At 47.0% G+C, this 21,032-nt stretch overlaps 1 protein-coding gene across 5 annotated transcripts in view; it reads left to right on the top strand.

Annotated features, from left to right (window-relative positions):
* Msi2 (musashi RNA binding protein 2) overlaps positions 1–21,032 on the top strand; it is a 407,725-nt gene that overhangs the window by 385,089 nt on the left and 1,604 nt on the right. For 2 of the 5 annotated variants that reach the window (XM_021211875.2, XM_029545991.1), the window contains 3 exons: positions 13,197–13,351; positions 14,966–15,038; positions 17,425–21,032. The exon at positions 17,425–21,032 is cut by the window's right edge and continues 1,604 nt beyond it. In XM_021211875.2, the coding sequence (XP_021067534.1) occupies positions 13,197–13,351; positions 14,966–15,007 (197 nt within the window). In that variant the 3' untranslated portion in view covers positions 15,008–15,038; positions 17,425–21,032. Of the gene's footprint in view, positions 1–13,142; positions 13,352–14,965; positions 15,039–17,424 lie in introns of all 5 variants that reach the window. The other 3 variants (XM_021211874.2, XM_029545989.1, XM_029545990.1) reach the window with 2 other exon arrangements.

Here is a 21,032-nt window from a genome sequence, read left to right as displayed (position 1 = left end):
GGGGGGGAGCTGTGACACTCTGGCAGAGTTAGAACACAAAAGAGCTGAGCATGCGCCAGGCCAGACAGAATGAGGACACAAAGGCTCCAGGTGGAAAAATCCAAGAAGAGCCATCCTTCCAGCATGGTCTCCCTGGGGACAGGAGAAGCAGGCAGCAGAAAATGGCTGGGGCTAGGCTTCAGTGCTGCTGCCAATGCACACTGACCTAGGGCTAGCAAAGAAGAGCAGCAAATGGGAGCAGAGACCAGAGAGCAGAACCCCAGGCTACCAACCTGCATCCTACATCCTGGGGCGGCTCTGGTGCCTGTAGAAGCCTCAGAGTTCCCACCCAGGAGGTAAGTGGGCAGACCAGCGTGCCTACCGCAGCACCGTGAGGCCTCTCCTAAACCAGCAGAGGAGGTTAGGGCCCAAGAAACTGGCACAGACATCCCAGCCCTTCTGAGGTGGCTCTGGGTCTCTGCAGCCACTTTTGTGAAAGTGTCCCAAAGCTCTCCATCCTTCCACATAAGCAAAAATCTGTGGCTTTCAGGAGGGTCCCTGTTTCCTGACAGTGTAGTGTTTGGCCTGACAAGGACCACCTCCGACTTCATTATAAAATGGGGAAGTGAGCTAGGGAAAACTGTTTAGTGGGTAAAGTACTTGCCACGCATACATGAGGATCTGACTTCTTCGAGCCCTAAAATTCAGAAAAGCCCGATCGGATCGATATAGCAGACTGTGACAGCACATACCTGTAACCCCCCAGCACTAGGTGGGCAGACAGGCAGATTCTGGAGGCTCATGGGGCAGCCAGTCTAGTTAAAACAGCAAGCTCTGGGTTCAGTGAGAAACCCTGTCTCTTGTATCTGACATCAACTTCTGACCTCTATACGCAAACACCCACACAGGTAAGTACACCTGCATACATGCATACATGACACGGGGAGTGTGTGTGGATCAGTGTGTGCCTTCATCTCTGCGAATAGTTTTTCTGCACTTCTGTCAGCAAGATCTGATGGGAGATGAGAAGTGGGGACCTCTGCTTTCCTCTCAACTTCATGTTATCAAAAATACATCCTTTGGGGGGCTGTGACCTATCTGTGGGCAAAGTCATGGAGAGAGCCTCTCCTTAGGATACAGTCACATCTGTTGCCATAGGTAGAATCAGTAGAGTGGCCAGGGGGAGAGAAAGGTATGGCCCATTGGGACAGGACAAGATGCCACGAGTAGCTGGACTTAGTTACCCACCCCTATTCGTCTTTCAGGCCCTGGCCTATGTTCTGGAGAGCACCTACTTTCCAGGTTGTCATTAAAATTTTCATTTCTAAGAGAGCAGGGCTTTAACCACAAAGACTGGCAATGGGATTTAACTAACTTCACTGAGTCTATAATAATGTGCATAGGCTCCCGCTGCTGACCTTGGCTCCATTCATTCTCCAAGGGCTTTCGGACCAGCCCTGTTGAGGATACAGTACATCAGCTCCAATCAATAATTTTGTAATAGAAATACCATGCACTTGATAAATCAACTCTAGAGCAATTAGTGACTAGCCTTAAAGTCCAGGTCGAAGTCTGAGTTAATCTAGAAGCAGATGGAGTTGGGGGGGTTGGGGGGGGGATGTTAATGGCCTTTAAATCAGTGGAATGGTTTTCAGTAGGTGACATGTTCCTGACTGTCCCTTAAGTGGGTTTGCCATTGCTCCAGTGATGGCTGGAAAGCCCAGGCTGTCAAGGAGCCTTCTGTGGAAAGTATAGTGGTTCTCTTGGGCACTGCACAAGCAGGGAGAACACGTTAGGCCTAGAGACCCTCTCCCATCGGTGGAGGGATCGAGGGTTGTAAGAGTCCTGTAAGGTGGTCACCCCCTAGGGTTGACAAGAGCCATCGGAGGAACCCAGGCTTGGAGGCATCGTGGTGCCGTAGATTCCAAAGAGCTTTGATAACTATCTACAGCCACACCCAAGCTGTGAGCTATATAGGAAAGCAGGGTTGCCTTGGTTTCCCATGTTTTCTCCTGAGAGAGCAGGGCTACAGAATGTCTGTGTGACTTATCCAGAGTCACACTCCTGATGACCTGGAAATGAGACTAGAGTCAAGGTACAGAGCACTGGATCTGGCCAGGCATTTGGCCTCCTGAAATTAGCCCTGTGGAGGAACTGCCACCATAGGCCTGCCACCCAGACACCCGACATAATCAGCAATACTGGAGACACCCAGGCAACCCTGAGGTCTAGGTGTGTGTCATCCCAAGGACTCCGGCTCCAGCCCAAGACCACATACGTAGTCCAGCCTTACAGATGAAGATTGCAGAAGCAGACCAAGGCCGGCTGCCGAAGGTTAACTCAGTAGATACTTACCAAGTATATAGTCATTACTAGACATTGCTAGGCCTGATTCGTGATGTTTTTAGCTGTTGCGGAAAGCTTGGCATGTTTATACTTTGTAGAGGATGTATGGGCAGAGAACCTGAAAGTGCCACAGAGGTGTAAGCCCCACGTGCACAGTTTTCCAGATCCTTCTATGTAGTTACATTGACTTTTGCTACCCTCCTGACTTTAGTACTTTCTTTATCTGAGCTGCTTTGTCTCGTGACGGCTGCAGCTGTGTGGGGTGTCATGCCAGCCCATCTAAAGAAGGAGGTGGATCTGGAGATGTAGCTCAGCTGTTAGTGTGTTTAACCTAGAATGCACCAAGCCCTGGCTTTGTTCCCCAGGATCGGATAAACCCAGCAGAACGGCACACACCTGAAGACTCAGCAGTCAGGAGGCAGGAAAATACAGAAGTTCAAGGTCAGCCCCAGTTATACAACAGATCCAAAGCCAGCCTGAGCAATATGAGATCTTCTTCACAAATGCAATGCTGCAAGGTGCAGGGCAACACAGGAAACACAGCAGGTGGTCCAGGAGCCTAGCAGAAGCCAAGCGCTTTGTGCTGATTGGCCAAGGCCTCTGCTATAAGAACCAGTCACCGAATGTTAGATCTATCTCCTTCTAAATCAAATAGCTTTTATACAGTGGGGTTGGGGGAAGAACTGCATCCCAAAGGACTACTTCTGGTCTGTTAAAGAGAAAGAAAATAACATTGTAGTAGCAACAGAGATGCATACCACACCCCTGGGGGGTTATGGTGGCACACCAGCACTGTCCACACCCTTAGGAACCAGCCAGCCTGGAGTAAAGACAACAGGTAGCTAATGACTCTACACCACCAAAAACCCAGTCACAGAAAACTGTGGGAGGAGCACAGGTGGGATGTGGTTCACTAGTTTAGATGAGGGTACATTTGAAGCGCTGCACACAGTTAACTGTGGCTCGAGAATTCAATACAGTATGGGTGTGATGAACATCTGGTGATGTTAGAGAGCTAGAAAGACTAGTGTAGAGACGGCCCTTGGTACCCAGCCATGAAGCCTGGATTCACCTGGCAACAAGTAGGGAAACCCCAAACCAGGAAGAGAAACCAGAGGTGTGTGATTGACATACCTTGGCAGCATTATTCAGGGTAGCATGAAGGAGTTGGGCAAGTCACAAGTAATTCTTAGACCTTGTGGCCTCTGAATGCACATCAGTAAATATCTACATAGGAGGTCTCATACGCTCCTCTACTTGATGAGCCCGGTCTCAGCCCTGGGCAGTGGAGGCTGGGGTAGGGTCCACAAGGATTCTGTGGAGACTCAGACAGATCACACAGTCAAGTTTGAGGTTAGGAGAGCTCGGCAGACAGCAAAGCTCGCAGTATGTGAGGAAAGACCTGGCCCTGGCCTTCAGAGATTGGGAACGGAAGACTGGCTACTAGGAAGTGCAATGTAGACTTAAAGAGACTGGGTTACTTAGAAGCCAGCCAAGGTCACTATGTCTATATTGTGGGGTTGGGGATTGGTTCAAATTCTTCATAGCAGTAGACTGAGAAAGACAGAGCCACCTGAGAGAGATGACCTGGGCAGGAACCCAGAGCAGACACGTGTCTCCATTTTACCTTCAGTGATAAGTTATCACCCACTCCCACCCTCAGGGTGTCAGTTCTTTTACTCCGTTGCCCTCACGGCAGCCTCTGCCCTCGTCCTTTCTGCTGGTCCATCTCTCAAATGTCCTTGTCTGGCTCCGACTAGTAGAAAGAAAACCACACCTAGTGAACGGAACATCTCAAAATACACATCTGCTGGGAGTTTCCTTAAAGAGTTACAGGAGAGTATTAGAAACGTTCCCCCGCTTTATTAATACAATAATAATAACAACAATTCGTCAGTACTTGCTTACATTGTGTGAGTCGAGTGCTGTGTACACCAAGCCCACACACACCATACCCCTACTTAATTCTGAAGCCATAAATGGCCATCAGTCCCCTTCCCATTTTAGAGATTACAAACTGTGGCTTGGGGAAGAGATAGTAGCTTATCTGAGGTGGCAGTGACAGGATTTGAGCCTGTCCCATCAGCCTCTGCTCTCAACCACTATCAGCACATGCTGCGTTGTACCAGTCTCTCTCGCGGCGGCTGAACCAGACTGCAACTTTTAAGCACTCAACAGAAAGGTGCAGCTGCTCCCACTCAATTCTTCCTATCCTTAGGGGAGGCGATAACCCAAAATCATTTACAAGTGATCTCTGGAGGCACGCTCTGCATTTTTGCACCTGCTTCTGTTGTTGGGACTCCATGGCATGGTTCTGCCTGGCTGATCTTTTGGCTGACATTTCGATTTGGTCCCTGCATCCTTTCGGACCCGTGTCAGAGAAAGGAGACCCAGAAGAGGTGTGGTCCAACAAGAGGGAGCCAGGTTGAAGGGAATTTTTTGAAGGGAACTCTTAGTTAAAATACAGCTGAAGGAAGTTAGTCACTGTCTGAGGTCATAGATAAGCGAATCTCTGGGTAGGCAGACTTCTCTGCAGGGGGGAGTCAGCATCCCTTTCTTTGCCTTGCACAGACAGCATCTGGAAAGGGGTTAGGAAACACTGCCCCGCCCTAGAGCAAGGAGGCCATTGGCTGCCCAGTTGCTGGGGCTGTGCTTTGGGCCAATGGTGGAGAAGGGGGTGTGGCCACAGGCGCAGCAGACTCCTTGCCCAATCTTCTTTCAGGGAGGCTTGGGCACCAGGTACCATAGCAACTGCAAACAGGGGGCTCATTTGTTTTGTAGATGAGGAATTACTACACAATTAAAGAAGGCTAAAAATAAATGGGCCCTTTGTTCCAGGCTACTTATTAATATTAATAAAGTGGTCTGTCCAGGTCCATGGCAAATAGTGAATGCCACGCTTGCGCCTGGGTGCCTGAGGTAGAGACCGGTGTGTGAAGAAAGCAAGCCAGCCCTGCTTCGCTGCCAGCTTTCCTCTCTTTCTGGAAGTTATTTCTGGCTGTGTCTTGGAGAGGGTGGGCTTCCTGGGTCTTGGAAAGTTCAGCCTTACAGCTAGATACACACAGAACGGTGGGTGCCCTGGAGAGTCAGGCAGAAAACTAACCCACTCCTCCCCACCACCACCACCAGAGAACAGACCAGAAATACAGCAGGAACCACATGACACGGGAGAAACTCCTTGTCTCTTTATGTGCTCTTTGACTTCACATTGTCTTTTTAATCCAGAAAAACACCCTTTAAACCTTCCACTGAGGTGTAGCCCCTGAGATTTCAGGGTCTTTCTCTGCCAGCCTCTTTTTCTGTTTGCCTGTCTTGAGGAGTAAACTCACCATGACAGGCTAGGGGTCTCGCCCGAGTTCATGACCTCCATCCCTTACGGCTTGACCTTCAAGGTTCAAATAGCTAAGAGGATATTGAAACCACCAAGAGGCGCTCCCACCTCCTAGGGGAGGAGATGCCTTGAGAGTGAGAAATAGCTCAGAAGACAAACCCACGGGAGGATGGGCGGGGCATGGTTCCTGGCCAGCATCCGCCTCTACTAAATGAGGATTTCAGACTTACAGTCCCCAGTAGGTCCCATCAGCCCAGCAGCTCTGTATTGCTGCTCCGTCCAAAGCTCCTGATCCTTCATCCTAGGAGACATAAGCAGTGAAAATGACAGTGGCTTAAGGACAGCGTGCAGAGAAAGCCAAGAGCGTCCCAGTGATCCCATAGAGGTGTGGCATGTGCCCTTGAGAAGAGTCAGCCATCAAAGGCAGGATGCATAGCAGTGTGGCAGGGCTCTGTTTGCAGTTAGAATCGCATTTTCAGTATATCAGATTTCCAGCTTTAAGTGTGCTTGGTGGGACCTTTCAGGCTTCTACGGTTCTGTCTTTGTGAACAGGACTCATTAATAGCAGAAGACCTGGGGCTAGGGGAGATGGCTCAGTTGGTAAAGGGCATGCTGTTGCAAGCAGGTGGACTTGAGTTCTGATTCTGGGTGCTCATGTAACAGCGAGGCACAGCTGCATCTGTAATCCCAGCTCTTAGGAGGTAGATAGGTGGATCCCTGGAGCTGATAGGTCAGCCTCCTTAACCAAATTGATGAGCTCCAAGTTCATCGAGAGGCCCTGTCACAACTAAGGTGGAGAGCAATAAAGACACTTGACAATGGCCTCCACATGCACACCCCCACACAAACACACACATACATGACACACAAATTCAGTAACAGAAGACCTGCTCATCGCTGCTAATGAGCGAGTGAGCCAGCCTTAGGATTTGTTGCAACTGTGCTGCGTGCTGGAATCACCTGGGCATTTTTTTTTTTTCAACTTCCTTTACTGCCAGGCCAGGCAAAGTCAGTGTGTAACCATAGCCTCACGTCCTGGTGAGTTGTGCAACTTTATACCATCCCTAAATGTGACAGGCACCCAGAATCCTCCAAAGGGAAGCAGGGGACGTCACCAGCCTAGGTTTAGAGTCCCTATGGGCTCAGGGCTCTTCTGCCTACCAGGACCAATAAGGCCACCTTCAAGGATGGCCTTTAGGGGTCCTTGTGTCTGTAGTGTGACTTTCCCATCTCCCTTGAGTCCAGGCTGAGATTAGGAGCAAAAAGTTTAGCACAACTGTAAACAGGGAAGCAGTCATACGCCTAGACTGACTGACAAATGGAAGCCTCTTGCTAAGGTCGGAGTTTGTTTGTTATTAAAGACCTAATTAGGAACATGAGAGGGAGCTGAATGGCTCCTCGCTTGGTTAATTAGTGACATGTATGCGCCCGCTTTGAACTTCAAGGACACAGAGCTATTAGTGCTTACATCAAAAATGGATTAAACTCCTGCGTCTTTACAATCATTAAAGGCGGACTACTCAAGTGGGAAAGCCTTCTGTACAGGTCCTCAAGGGACTATGCCCTCAACACCCTCCTCACCCACCAGCCACCAGCCACACCCGGATGCTGGGTCCCTGGGTGCCAAGATGCTGTTAGATGTGATTGGGCAGCAAGTGCCAATCGGCCATGAGGTGTCCCAGCTCCACACAGGACCCGGCAGAGTGGGATGGACTTGGAGGGCTGAGTTAGTTCTCTGGGGACCCCCACTGTGTCCAGGCTCTTGATAGAAGTGACAGTCTCAGTAAGGGCTTGGCCAGTGGCCCACCCACTTACTCCCAACACTGACTACATTTCTGCTTTTTGCCATGAGGTTCTTTGTTTTATGCCACAGTGGGAGGTGCCCCAGTCATCAGCAGAGATGACGTCCCCTATGTCTTCATAGGCTCCACCCAACCCCAAGGAGATCCCTGGCTAATAAGAGAGGTGTCTACCTTATGTCTTCATAGGCTCCACCCAACCCCAAGGAGATCCCTGGCTAGTAAGAGAGGTGTCCTATAGCACCAAACTATGATTCAAGGAGGGACACCTGAGCCGTGTCATGTCTGATGTCACATGTACTTTCAAGTTAGAACTGGATACAGTCCTAAGACCCTGAGTTTGCTTATCTATTTATTACACAGCATAATGAAGCCCATCTTAAAAGCTGCTGAGTGGAGTGGCCCTCCTAGCCTGGCGCCCTCTTATCTCATCAGCACTCACCTATCTTAACCCAGGGATGTGCTGACCACTGACTCTTAGGTAGCTTTCATCATTGCTGCTGGGACACAGTGCTAGACCATCTTCTAAGTCTATATAGTCCTAGCCTTGGAGTTCATAGTACTGCAGCATGTCTGTAGTACAGAGAAATATGCACTGGTCCTATAAGAAGTAGTATATGAGACACAAGGGATCTATGGCTGGGACAGGCAGGGGTGAATGAGACCTTCACGATGAGCAGCATAGCAACAAGTGGGGGTGACTGGAGACACACGGGAAAACCATACTGCTTGCTTCCCTCGTAAGTTAGGCAGACGATGATGTGCCTCAAGGAGAGGTGAAAACAGCCCAAGGGACTCTCAACATCAAACTGGAGTTGGCCTGCTTTCAGTCTTTAGGTTCCTTATTTAATTTTGGTATTTTGGTCCTAGACCCTAAAGGGCTGGACCAGGAGACAGAGGCTACACGTTCAGACATTGAGTGGCTTTAATGCGACATCTCCTGGGTGCTGTGGCTACGAGGGGGTCTCCTGCTCTGCTGCTCCCTTCAAATTCTACCCAGTGTTAGACAGTAGAAATACCTGGACTCCATGTCTTTTCCTGGACCTACAGTAAGGCTATTGTGATTTACATCATTTCCCTACCCCCAGAGATTAATTCCACTCTTGATACACACACACACACACACACACACACACACCAGCCCACTTTAGAAAGTAGGAAAGGCTGCTGCCTGGAAGGCTCTGACTGAGCACCCCCAGGTAAGGGTCTGCATTCCCAATGCAGGTCGTTGGTCCAATTTCTGTTCCCGTCTCTGAGATGGGACAGGAAGGCTTCATTGGATCAGCCGTCCAGGTGTTTTCTTGAGCAGCAGGAAGCTTTTCATTTAATGTAAAATACCTCCAACTCTCATTCAAATACATCCCTCTTGCTTTGCTGGCCTTCTGAGGTATAGCAAGTGTCCCCCACCTTTCATGTTGCTCCCCCACCCCCACCCCCGAGTCCTTTTTTTTTCCAGGTCCAGGGTGATTAAATGCACCAGATGGATGAATTGAACCCTTTTGTAATCACCTCCAGGTCTGTATGGCAAGTGGATTGCATTTTCCTCTATTGGATTTTGCTAAATGTGCATACAGGACCTGTGTGGGGCTCTGCATATACCTGATAAGTCACAAGGCTTTTTCTCCTTTTCATCCTCACAGCAGGCTAGTGACTCAGATTGAATAAGGGGCACATTGCTCATGTGTCACAGATAAGGACACAAGCTGGACCAGGACACACAGGTGTCAGGGCAGGGCCAGAGTCAACCTCAGGTCTTCTGACTCCAAGTCCAGTGTCCCCTCTCTAGCCATCGTACCTGCCTCCTGAAGGTACTGCCTGGACTGGGAGAGCCCAGGATGCTGGGGAGTGGGAGCAGAAGGAACTGCCCTAGAATTAAGCCAGGGCTATGGACATTGCTCAGAAGTGAGCCTGTTTACCACAGTGGACCCCCAAACTACCAGCCAGCGTATCACAGGCCTGTCCCAGGCCATGTAACAGTCTCAGCTACTGATGATATACCGTGATATTTCTAGATATCACATACACACACACACACACACACACACACACACACACACACACACACGAGCGAGCTGGACTAGCCACACAATAGTCAAGATGCCCTCTTTACCCATGAAAAGTGATGCCATATCCTTTCTTGGGGTTGGGGGACCACACCTGACCCCTCCAGATGATTTTTGGTGCCCAGGGAAGGGAAACCCCCATTTCATAGAAAGAACTCTCATGGGAACTTGGCCTCTTGCCTGCTTCTTTGCCTCTCACAGCTCACAGGAAGAGACACTGTTATCAAGTAGCCAGCCAGTACAATGTGAGGAATTGTGCTGATTTCCAGAACGAAGTACATAACGTTGTCCTAACTACCTTCCTGCTTTCGGCAGGCGGCAGCAGCTACCAAGTGTCTGTCCCTCTCCTTTCCTGAACAAGGTCCCTAAATACATACAGGTTGCTTGCCTGGGGATCTTATCACACTATCTGGGGCGTGGCTCTTCGGCCACAAGAGACATGAGTGTTGACTACCGAGCTTAAAGAGACATTTCTCCTCTGTGGCCAAACCCATATGGGCATAGGCTCTATTGTGTAGGTGTTTATTGCCTGTCCACTGTACCCTCAGGTGAGGACTCAGCAGCCAATCTTCCATCCTTCACCGGGGGATGCTGGCTGCATAACCTTGAGCTAGGACGGGCTTTGGCTGAGCAAGTACATACTCCAGTGGAACTGGGGATGGCAGTAAGCCATATTCTAGCACAGTGCCTCTCTCCATAGTGCTGCCACTGTCGTTGGATGCAATATGACTGAGCAGGGAGGGGCACATAGGCCTAAAATGAGCTTCTTGTAGAACTCCCTCCAGACTACAAGTGCCAGGCTTCCAGGTGTACATGGAGCCAAGAACATTGCCAGAGGTAGGGTGAATCCCAGCCACCCACCCACCTTCTAAGCCTTCCACAGAGGGCTCTCTGGACAGAGTTCTTCTGTCGGCCTGCTGCCTCTTGTCTTTCTCTAGCTGGATTTGTCTCCAGGGGTGAGACGCTCCTGCTTTCTCTTCATTGCTGTCTAGTATCTTCTTAGAAACCTATCTTCTCAGAGGAGAAAGAAGCTGAAAAAAACATCTCTGTCCAGTTTCCACTACTACGTTTTCCCAACCCTGCCCCATCCTCTTGCCCAAAGTCAGAGCTAGTTCCTTCTTCTGTAGAGGGAAGGGCTGGTGCCTGGGTAAACCAAGAGTCCATTGTCTAGCTCATTCTGTTTCCTGAGTCCAGAAGAAAAAAAAATGTGGTCCACCAGCACAGTACCACCTTTTGGATATCTCTGCTGGATATTTGCCTCCATGAGAGAAGAAGGGACAAATGTCATCTGTAATGTTAATGTTCTTGGTTCAAAAAATTCTGCTGCCAGTACATTGCCAAAGAAGCTATTCACTTGCTTTGAATACCCCCCACCTTCCCCCGTTTCCCCAACCCACTCTCTTGATCATCTTGTTTTGTTAATTTCTGGCCAAATGCTTCCAAGGGGCGCATTCTGCCTGAGGGCATCCATTGGCAACAGTCCCTCTCTCCTCTGCTGAGGCAGGAGTCAGGCCCAGCGTGGTTTGGTCCACTTTGGATCTTGTGTCCCCTTCTCAAGTGCAGTATCATTTAATCTCTTCTCGCTCCTATGACAAGTGCGTGAAATAAATAAATAAATAAATAAACCACTTACACATTCTTCAAAGCCACAAGAGAAGTGAGGGCCTGCAGCGACAGGGCCCCAGGCAAGAGGAACTCCACTGTACACTTCAGATGCTCTTCTTGGCAGCTGTTACAGGGCAGAGGAGTGATGCCACAGGAGCCAGGAGGGAGGAGGGAGCCTTCTAAAGCTTAAGACAAGTGATATTCCATCACTCCGTTTCTTCAAAACATGTTAGCTAAGGTCCAGCAGCTGCTGGGAGTTTCAAAATCAATTAAGAGCTTACTTTTGTGATGGAAATTGCTTGGGGTTTTGGGGGGGGCATTGTTTCTGGGTTTTTTGTTTTGTTTTGTTTTAAATATATTTAATTTTATTTTATATGCTTTGGTGTGAGGGTGTCAGATCCCTGGACCTGGTGTTGTGAGCTGCCATATTGGTGCTGGGGATTGAACCCAGGTCCTCTGGAAGAGCAGCCAGTGCTCCTGACCACTGAGCTATCTCTCCATCCCCTCTGATTTTGTTTTTTAAGGCAGGCTAGGATCTCAGTGTGTCACTGGCCTGGAACTTGCTACGTAGGCCTCTGCCTCCCAAGTGCTGGGATTAAAGGTGTGCATCACCATCTAAGGCCTATTTTTTTTTTTTTAAATAGTAAATAAAGTTTAGTCTACTGACCAGGTAAAATGCTGAGGCAGAACTGACCTGTTTGATAGGCTGGGGTCCTCACTAGGAAGGTGTGGTGGTCTTAGAAACAGGCTAAAATGAAGCTTAAGGCAGTGTCACCTTTGGTCACCCCACTCACAGACACAGCACACAGTCTCTGGATGTGTGGATGCCAGGTGTCCCTCAGTAGCTAAGGTGTATTCTAAGCTTTCTTTTCCCCAGTCTGGAGTTTCTGAGATAATGTAACCAAAATGCTTTAGCTGTCAGCTTGTTCGCTTAGTGTGTTCTGCTTTTATTACTTACCTGGTTTTGTTTTTGTTTTTGTTTTTTTTTTTTTTAATGAAAGGAAAAAAAAAGTTTCTATCCCTCCCCCTTTCCTTCTCCTGCAGGAGGTGAGTGTGTGGGTATCCCATTAGGACCATAGCAGTACCCCAGCCTTAGCCAACCGTCAGGTTACCATTCCCACCCCATCCCCTCCCTCCCTCCATCCCTGCTCTGCACCCCAAAAGAGGACTCTGCCGCCATCATTACTGTTACGTTAAGATGCCTGAACTTTTCCATGACATATCCCATCCTCTGACCACCTCAATATTGCCAATTCTCATGCAGGGTATAAACTGAAGGGTGGGAGGGAGGGAGGGAGTAGCCAGTGGGGGTGGGGGGAGAAGGGGAGATACAAAATGGAGATCTTTTTATTTTGTCTTTTAAAAACAAGCAAACAAACAAAAAAAACCACACACAAATTCGTCATTCAATGGATCCAAAACAAAACAAAACAAAACAAAAAAAAAAAAACAAGAGAAATGGGATGAAACATCCACACTTACACACAGAAATGAATTCAAAATCCCTTTCCCAAAGATTTTTTTCAATCATACAAAATTGCTTTTGTTTCCTGTCATGTTTTAATATCAATATTAACACAATGTGTAGTCTAAAACTAGTTCCTTTGTAGTTTGCATGGGATGTGAATGCTGTCTCAACGTGCCCAAACATAGAAGACTGCATGAGCGTCAATTCAGATGTGAAAAAAAAAAATCTCTCTTTCTCTCTCTCTCTCTCCATATATATCTCTATTTCTATTGTGATAACCTGGTGGGCAGTGAAGCACCTCCGGTTGGTTGCCATACTGTGTTGAATGATCGTTTTTTTTTTTTTTCTTCTATCTATTCTGGAGCTCCGAGCTTCTTAGTGGTAGCCTGGGCTGAGTTTTCTTGAGTCCCTGCTGATGTTTTCGCATGGCCTTGGTTGAGTGTTAGAAGTTGGGCCTCAGCTGTTTTTTTTTTTCTCGAGTGTTTGGCTTGTAATGATCGGTGCATGCCTGGCTTCTGGCCTCATACCCAGCTCTATTCTCTGCACACCAGTCCTGAATAGCTACAGTGCTCAACCGAATTTTGGCGCGCCCGCTTCCCCGGCAGGCTCCAACCCGGCGCGGCCCGGAGGCTTCCCGGGGGCCAACAGCCCAGGACCTGTCGCCGATCTCTACGGCCCTGCCAGCCAGGACTCCGGAGTGGGGAATTACATAAGCGCAGCCAGCCCACAGCCGGGCTCAGGCTTCGGCCACGGCATAGCTGTAAGTACTTGCCTCGCTGCCCTCCTCCTTCCTCACCAACTTCACACAGCCCATGGGGAGGAAAGTCCAGAGCTAAGGGCAGAAGAAGAGACAGGGTGACTGCCCCATCAACACCAGGCCAGCGGAAGCTTCTATCTGCTGACCCAGTCATGTAGCATAAGGTGTATGCTTTGCAATCTTGAGCCAATTCATAAAATCCATACAAAGCATAGGATACCTTTAAAAAAAAAAAAAAAGCTAGGTGAGAATGAGCAGAGATAGCCCAAGGCGTGTCCTGGCATATGGTAAGTCCTCATGCCATATCCCTCGCCTCTGCTGTCCACTGGTGTCAGTGATGCCTGGACGGTGGTAGGGGATGCTCCTTCCCAGGTCATTTCCTTTGCTAATGTTTCTTCCAGGTTCCAAGTAAGTTCCCATTTTCAGTCTTTAGCTGCAGCTCCCTAAAGGCCAGATGCATTTGATATCTGTGATGCTCTGTGGTTCTATAATCTGACTAATCCAGGCAATGGAAATTTGCTTAAGAGATTTGCATGCTGTTTTCAGATCGTATTGTTCTTTTCCCTCCTGGTGTGTGAGCATGAATGTGCCTGAGCCCACTTGCTGGCTGGCGCCCCCCCCTCCATTTTTGGAAACAGAAAACCTCCGGGGCCAGTCTCATTCTTTGGGAGGCAGTTTGGTTTTGAGTTGAGGTGGGGGGTGTCTGCTATGGCAGGTTACATCCTGCATCAGATTCTGTATCCGAGTGAAAGCAGGCAAAATCTGTCTTGGGGACCATGTGGGGGAGACCAAAGCCATTGCAAGAGCCTGAAGAACCAAGGCAACTTCATTCATGCCTCCTGACATTGGAAACACACACACACACACACTCACACACACACACACACACACACACACACACACACACGTGTGCACTGTCTTATACATTCTCACACAGATGTATATTTGTGCATGTTAGCCAACCCTGGCTTGTGCTTTCCATTCTGCTCCAAAGCCAGTATTACTTGAATCAGTAGTTTGATGAGTCTAATCCCCTCGGATCAACTGTAGTACCAAATCCAGAACCTTGTTATTCAGCCCAGAGCTGCATCAATTTGGGGGCCAGTCAGTCAGCACTCAGAACACACTCATTTCCATTTTCAGCAGCGAGAAACACACATCCTGTTTGTTCTTGAAAATCTGGATCTTGGGATCTTCACACTGTGATGTTATTTCTGAAATAATCACACAGGCCATCAATGTTGATCATCACGAACATTTCTTTCCCCCAAATTAATCTGTTGAGATCCTTGTGTTTGCCCTGTGGGGTTCATGGCCACTGTTGTGGTCATTTGTTTAAGGCACGAGCCCCACTTTTCCCACCCACTCATCCCTCAGAGTCTGGCTCTTGGTTTCCCCTTGGGAAGCAGACGAGCGTGGGTGGGGGGAATCTCTGGGCAGGAAGGAGGGAGCTGGGGACAGCATCACCCCAACTTCCCATGGCACAGTGTCTCAGAATTACATATTCATGCTGGCAACCATCGACTCTAGTGCTAGAGGTGATCTCCTTTCCCAGGATATGACAGTCTTGTTCCCATGTATAACGCACTGATGAACTTAACACTTGTGCAATTTTAGGGACCTTTGATTGCAACGGCCTTTACAAATGGATACCACTGAGCAGGCGCTTCCATTGCCGTCTCACTATGAGGTATTACCATCTCTGCCGTGCGTCTCCGCCCTGCCCGCGTGTCCGTACACATATGTGCCCATACGCTCATACGTGTACACACATGCACATCACACCACATCTCTTTCTTCTCTCTTGGAACCCCCTTTCCAAGGAAGAGGGATCAAAAACAAATCCAGTATCTTTATTCTCTCATTTCCTCCTCTGGCGTTTAACCATGACACTCCCCTCCACGCCACTCTCCCCCACCCCCATTTTGCTCATTTTTGATTTGGTTCTTTTGGCTCCGTTTCTGTATCTTCTCCACCCTCATCTTTTTCCTTCTTGAGTGGGAAACTGGAAGGTGATCTCATTTTGTGTCCATTCCAGGAAGGATGGATGCAGGTAAACTGGTCTTATGCCAATCCTGGGGTCGGGATGGGGAGCAGGACCATTCTCAAACATCCTGTGAACTGCCCCTGCAGGCTCTCAGCCAATGGGGTTGGTGCAGCCAACCGGCCTGACTCCATCTTTGAGTGAAAGGAAAACATTTTTTTGCCAGTTAACTATGGAGTAATTATCAAGATTACCACACGAAAAGCAAATTAAATTAACAGCATCACCTGCCTAACATGAATTTGGATCCCTGCCAGTTTCTTAACCTTTTAAACTGAGCTCAAGTTAATTAAACATTTTTAAATCACTTTGATGGGAATCCAGAGGTGGTGGGAGAGATGGGGAGGGAGGCTGGGCAGGTAGCGAGCAATCCACTTACCACATCCTCCAAAAATGAGTGTCAGGCTTGGGAGGCGTGCCAGGCAGAGGATTGTCATCCTCAGGGAAGCCCAAGGTCTGTCCTGTGCTGGCATGTAAATCGGAGGGTGAGACAGCGATGGCTAAGGCCTTGGAATAGGTCCTATGTGGGAGATCCCAAGACTTTTCCCTTGGAGCTGGGGAAGGAAAGACCAGCTCTGGGTTTGTCCACTCTCTTGTAGCGGGGAATCTTGAATCTTGCTCTTGAAGCAACTGTGACTCCGTAGACCGGGACCATTTGAGAAACCCATTTGAATTGAGCTCCCCAATTCTTTAAGCTCCTTCCCTTGTTGCTGCTCCACTAACTCTACTGCCTCTCTTAACCAAGTCAACTCCGTGTATGAACGTTCCCACCCCTTACGTCCATTGCTCTTCATCACTGGCCAGAGCCAGAACCCACTAACAATCTGAAAAAGAGCTACTCGCTACTAATAAAGCTGGATCTTGGGGCTTGGGGACAGTGATGGTCCTCTGAAAGCAAGGAGGGCTGATAGGGCCAAGAACTCTGAAGGCTGAAGATGGCTTCAGTGTCTAACAAAAAGGGATTCAAAGCCTGCCTAGGCATGGCAGGTCCTCCCTCAGGAGTCCAGCCACTGGGTCTGTCAGTATCTGCTCCTCACCCCGAGAGCCCCCTCCTTATTCATAAGGCCACACCTTACCCCCAACCTATGTCCGTCATTCAGCTGTAAGACTCGGTTTCTACATAAGGATAAAGTCATCAGGAGAGCAGCAGTTCAAAACCCACCCCTTCCGGTCAAGTCACATGATTGCATAGCAGCTGTGTCACATGATATGCAAGCATATCATTTGTCTCCAGCAGAAGTGACCCTCTGACATGTAGTCACCATCCACAGAAGCCCGGGCTCACAGGCCATCTAGGATCACCCAGTTAGCAAGCCTGAGTCCTGGGTCTGTTTTGGTTTTCTTGGACCATAACTGGTTATTTGGTTTTGGGGGTGTTGTTGTTGTTGTTGTTTGTTTGTTTTTTAAATAGTTATATCCATCCCTCAGTATATAATTTCTTAGTACAGATTCACATTATTAGTTATTAACAGTTAACAATAGTTTTCTCCCCCACCTCTTCTTTTTTGGGTTTTCAAAATAGGGTTTCACAGTGTAGCCCTGGTTGACCAAGAACTCACTCTGTAGACCAGGCTGGTCTTGAACTCACAGAAATCCACCCGCCTCTGCCTCCCAAGTGCTGGGATTAAAGGCATGCACCACCACTGCCCAGTAGGCAATACTTTTTTTTTTTTTCTTAAACATACGTTTGAAAACAGAAATTTAAGCAGAGGGTTTTGTTTTATCAATGTGTGATTTGATCAACTAGTGGAAACCTATACTGACTCCACCTCCCTCTAGGGCCTCCAGAACTTTCCAACCCTGTATCAGATCTGTCAAGCACAGCCTATATATCTGGTTTACCAAGCTAGGAAATCAGCCATTAGCCCAGCTATTTTTCACACACACACAATCACACAACTTAGTCTTTGATAACTGTAGTTTTGTAGTTGAGACCTTGGCATGAGCCATATGTGTGCCTGACATTTCTCTTCTCCCTCCCACCCCCGCTCTTTGTTCTCTCCGGGACACGCCTGACCTCCCTACACTACAGAGCATACCTGGATGTCCAGGCAAGACTGGGCGAAGTTTCTGAGTGGCCCTTTGTTTAGGTGACGTCCTCAGACCTGGACCCCCACCAGCCTCACTCCTCATCCCAACCAGAGGTGGCACACTTGGATTGAGGGTTGACACATCTCATCTCACCCATCGGCTACCTGCTGTAATATAAGACAACAGCTTTTAAACGTGTATATAATCCATGATTTTGGTTTGGTTCTGTTTGTTTTCCTTGGTGGTCCCTCTCCCTGTCCCTCTCCCTTCTCCTTTTAAATCTCCCTCACTCACATTTGGTAGTGATTTTTGACTTAGTCTGGTAGTCACCCAGCTTAATATCTAGTTAAAAGCTAACCATAGTATACTTGTTATATATTAAGGAGTTTTTTCTTTCTTTTGTTTTCTTTTTTTCCTTTAAAGAGAATTTTTGTTTTGTTTTGACTCTGTTCTTGCTTTGAAAGGATGCTGAGATGGTGAGGTTACTCTCCATTTTTGGTACCAATTCTGAGACTGTAAGACTTTTCACCTGGGACTTTAGCACACACTGAATCGAAGTTGTGATACGCGGAGCGGGAGGTGGGCATAGATTCTATTTTGTGTTGTAGAAGTGACATACAGTTGGCTGCTTAACAGACTCTCTAGCAGTTCATTTTTGTGACGTCTCTTTGTTAACCTAAGTATATCTATTTTCGGCAATAAGGTAAGGACGGCCGTGTTTTGAGGGTCCTCCTTTTCTATGAGTGCTTTTTCTTTTCTTCTGTTCAAAGAGGTCATATTATAAGGTTTTTTGAAATTGTGAATTCTAAAAAACAAAAAACAAACAAAAAAATGTTGTAAATATAATTCCATTAACTACATAGAAACTATTAAGGAAGAGAGAATCAAAGCTATTTTTGTGAGGGAGTTGCTCCCAGGCAGTTAGGTACCCTGGAAGGAGGGGGGGAACCTCGATGAAGCCGGTACTACAACAGAAGAGCCCCCAGCTGCCAGGGCACCCCGGACCCCCACTCTTCACTGTTGGTGTGATAGACCTAAGAACCACATTAGCACCCTACCAGCCTACCAGCCTCTCTGTGCACAGCTTCAAATGTTATGATCTAGCTAGATTTTTATTTAAAATATGAAAAACTGCTTTTCCCAAGATGTTTTTTAAAAGGAAAAAAAAGCTACAATTTTAATATTTGACATATTTAAAGTTTCAAAGCACACTTGATTTGGCTTAGGGGAGGGGCAGGGTGGGGTCATTCTTTTTCAGTCTTAATTTTTAAATATCTGATCATTTTATATTGTCCGATCATTTCAGCACCTCCAAAGGGTCCTAGGATACTCTGCCTCTCTCTTCACCCTGTCCTCCACCCTGCTCCCAAATGGGGGAACCCATGGGTCAGGCGTGGATAAGCCTGCGTGAATACGCCCTTTCTCCATTCACTTTCTATTTACAAATTAGGAAAGCAATCTTTCAGTTTATATATATATATTTTTTTTTTCCTTTTTGATACCTCAGTGCTGCAAGTATCATCAGAGAGGCTATGGAAGAGTTTTGTGTTTGTTTTTTTTTAATTTATTGTAGATGTAAACAGAATTTTAAAAATAAAATATAAACATCACTGCACTGTGACTGGTGGGGAAAACTGACAGCTTCCTGTTTGTACACATTTGACATTGGCTGTGATAATATATGGTCCTCAGTTGGGGAAGACACGTAGGATGAAGGATATTTTTTAATTTAACTTTTTTTTTTTTTAAAGAAAAATATCAGTAATAGGTCGGCAACAGCAACCGTGGGAAGTACAACTAAGTAGGTAGCATTAAAGCATACTGTAGTGTGGATAGATATTTTTTTTTCTTTTTTAAAATGTGATATTGACATTTTATTAATATTTTTTAAATTGTTACGTTTATAAATTTGGTACTTAAGGCACAGCCAGTGTGAGGCACTGAATGCGACATTTATTACAATGAACTGCTGCACTCCTACTTTTATAAATTTTACTAACAAGTAGACTAACATAGACATTCACAGACGTGACAGCGCAGAAGCATCTTCAAATGAAAAGTCTCCAAAAGAGCTATTTCAGAGAGGGCGGGAGGAAGCCCGCGCCTGTCCTAATCAAGTGCAACCTTATTTTATTATTTTATTTTTTAAGAAAGGAAATCATGTTCTTTATATATATAATGTTTTATATATATATATAAAATGCAGAGTTGTTTGGTAAGGTTTGGGGTGGTTTTTTGCTTTGTTTTGTTTTAAGTTTCCAAACAACCAAACTAAGAAAAATGCTGGATGCTTTTAAAATACAAAACTTAGTCAAGTCATAAAATAACAAAGTAGAACTTTTACTTTAAGAAACAACAACAGAGAGAGAGAGAGAGAGAGAGACTCGATTCCTGGCATTTCAGTGTCTCGCAAGGGGATTAGTCAATTACTCTTCTGTCCACGTTGCTGATGTCCTGTCCCCAGCCCCTGTCCATCTCCCCCACACTCCCATCACCTCATAGAACGCTCTTTGTTGATCATTGTCTGTTAATAATGTATAAAATGGCTATCTTGTAAGTGTGCTGTCTTGGTACTAGTGTAGTGACTTTTTTTCCTCCTCTTCTAGTACATATTGATAGGTATAACGTAATTAAGGTTTTTAAAAAAAAATAGACATAGTTATTCAGATTTAGGACCAGTAAGGATAGAACTTTCTCTTATTTATGAAAAGAAAAAAAATGCTAATAATTTGGGGGCAGTTTTTTCCTTTATTATTTTTTTTCCAAGTTCAAATTTACTTTTATTTTTGCTGATTTGATGTGGTTTCAACTAACCCAAGGTCTCACAATGTTCAAATGGCGGCTGACTCTATGGCGTTCTGTAGGTCCCTGCCCCCGTAAGCTGAAGGGGTGTGCCATACTACCTTAAATGCAAACACTAGATATGCAAAACTGGATTTTTTTAATTTATTTTTTAAAAGAGGGAGGCGTGGTATATTAAAATGATTTTACTAAGAGAAAAAAATATTTTTTTAAGGATGCTCAGAAGAAATTGATAATCTGTGTGAATATGTTTTAGATGTTTATATACATTTTGAAGAGACCCAGTAGCCCATAGCACAAATCTTGTGAACATCTAATATGTTTTCAAGTGGCTACCTAGGTTAAGGTTCATCATTAGCACCCCCCACCCCACCGCCATCTAGAAGTCCATCTTAAACAATTTTTTGTAAATTCTTTCAGCACTGGTGTCCATCTTTGTCTTAGTTTCAGTTAAGCTCAATAGCGAACGTGGGACCCCTCCTCTCACCTTCCCTGGGGGAGAAACCCTCTTGGCTAATGGCTGTTCCCTGGCATTACCAATAACCACCAGGGGACTCTCTGGCTTCCAGATCCATCTGCCTGAGACCCCAAGGGCCTCTCCTCCCAAGAGGGGAGATGGAGCAGCAGTTGACTCCTGGTCCCCTCCCTACTTCAGCCTGGATGTGGGACTGGTGGAGATGCCGGAGCCTGGGTCTCCGCCCCAGGAGCCTCTGCATGTGTGGTTCGTGGCCTTCTTCTCACCCATTGGGAAAACCAAACAGCCTCACACGCTGTCCCCATCGCTCATTGACTTGACTCAAGTGAGAC

This window comes from Mus pahari, chromosome 14 (assembly GCF_900095145.1).
Source record: "Mus pahari chromosome 14, PAHARI_EIJ_v1.1, whole genome shotgun sequence".
NCBI classification, from domain to species: Eukaryota; Metazoa; Chordata; class Mammalia; order Rodentia; family Muridae; genus Mus; species Mus pahari.
This window is presented reverse-complemented; position numbering and strand designations above follow the sequence as displayed.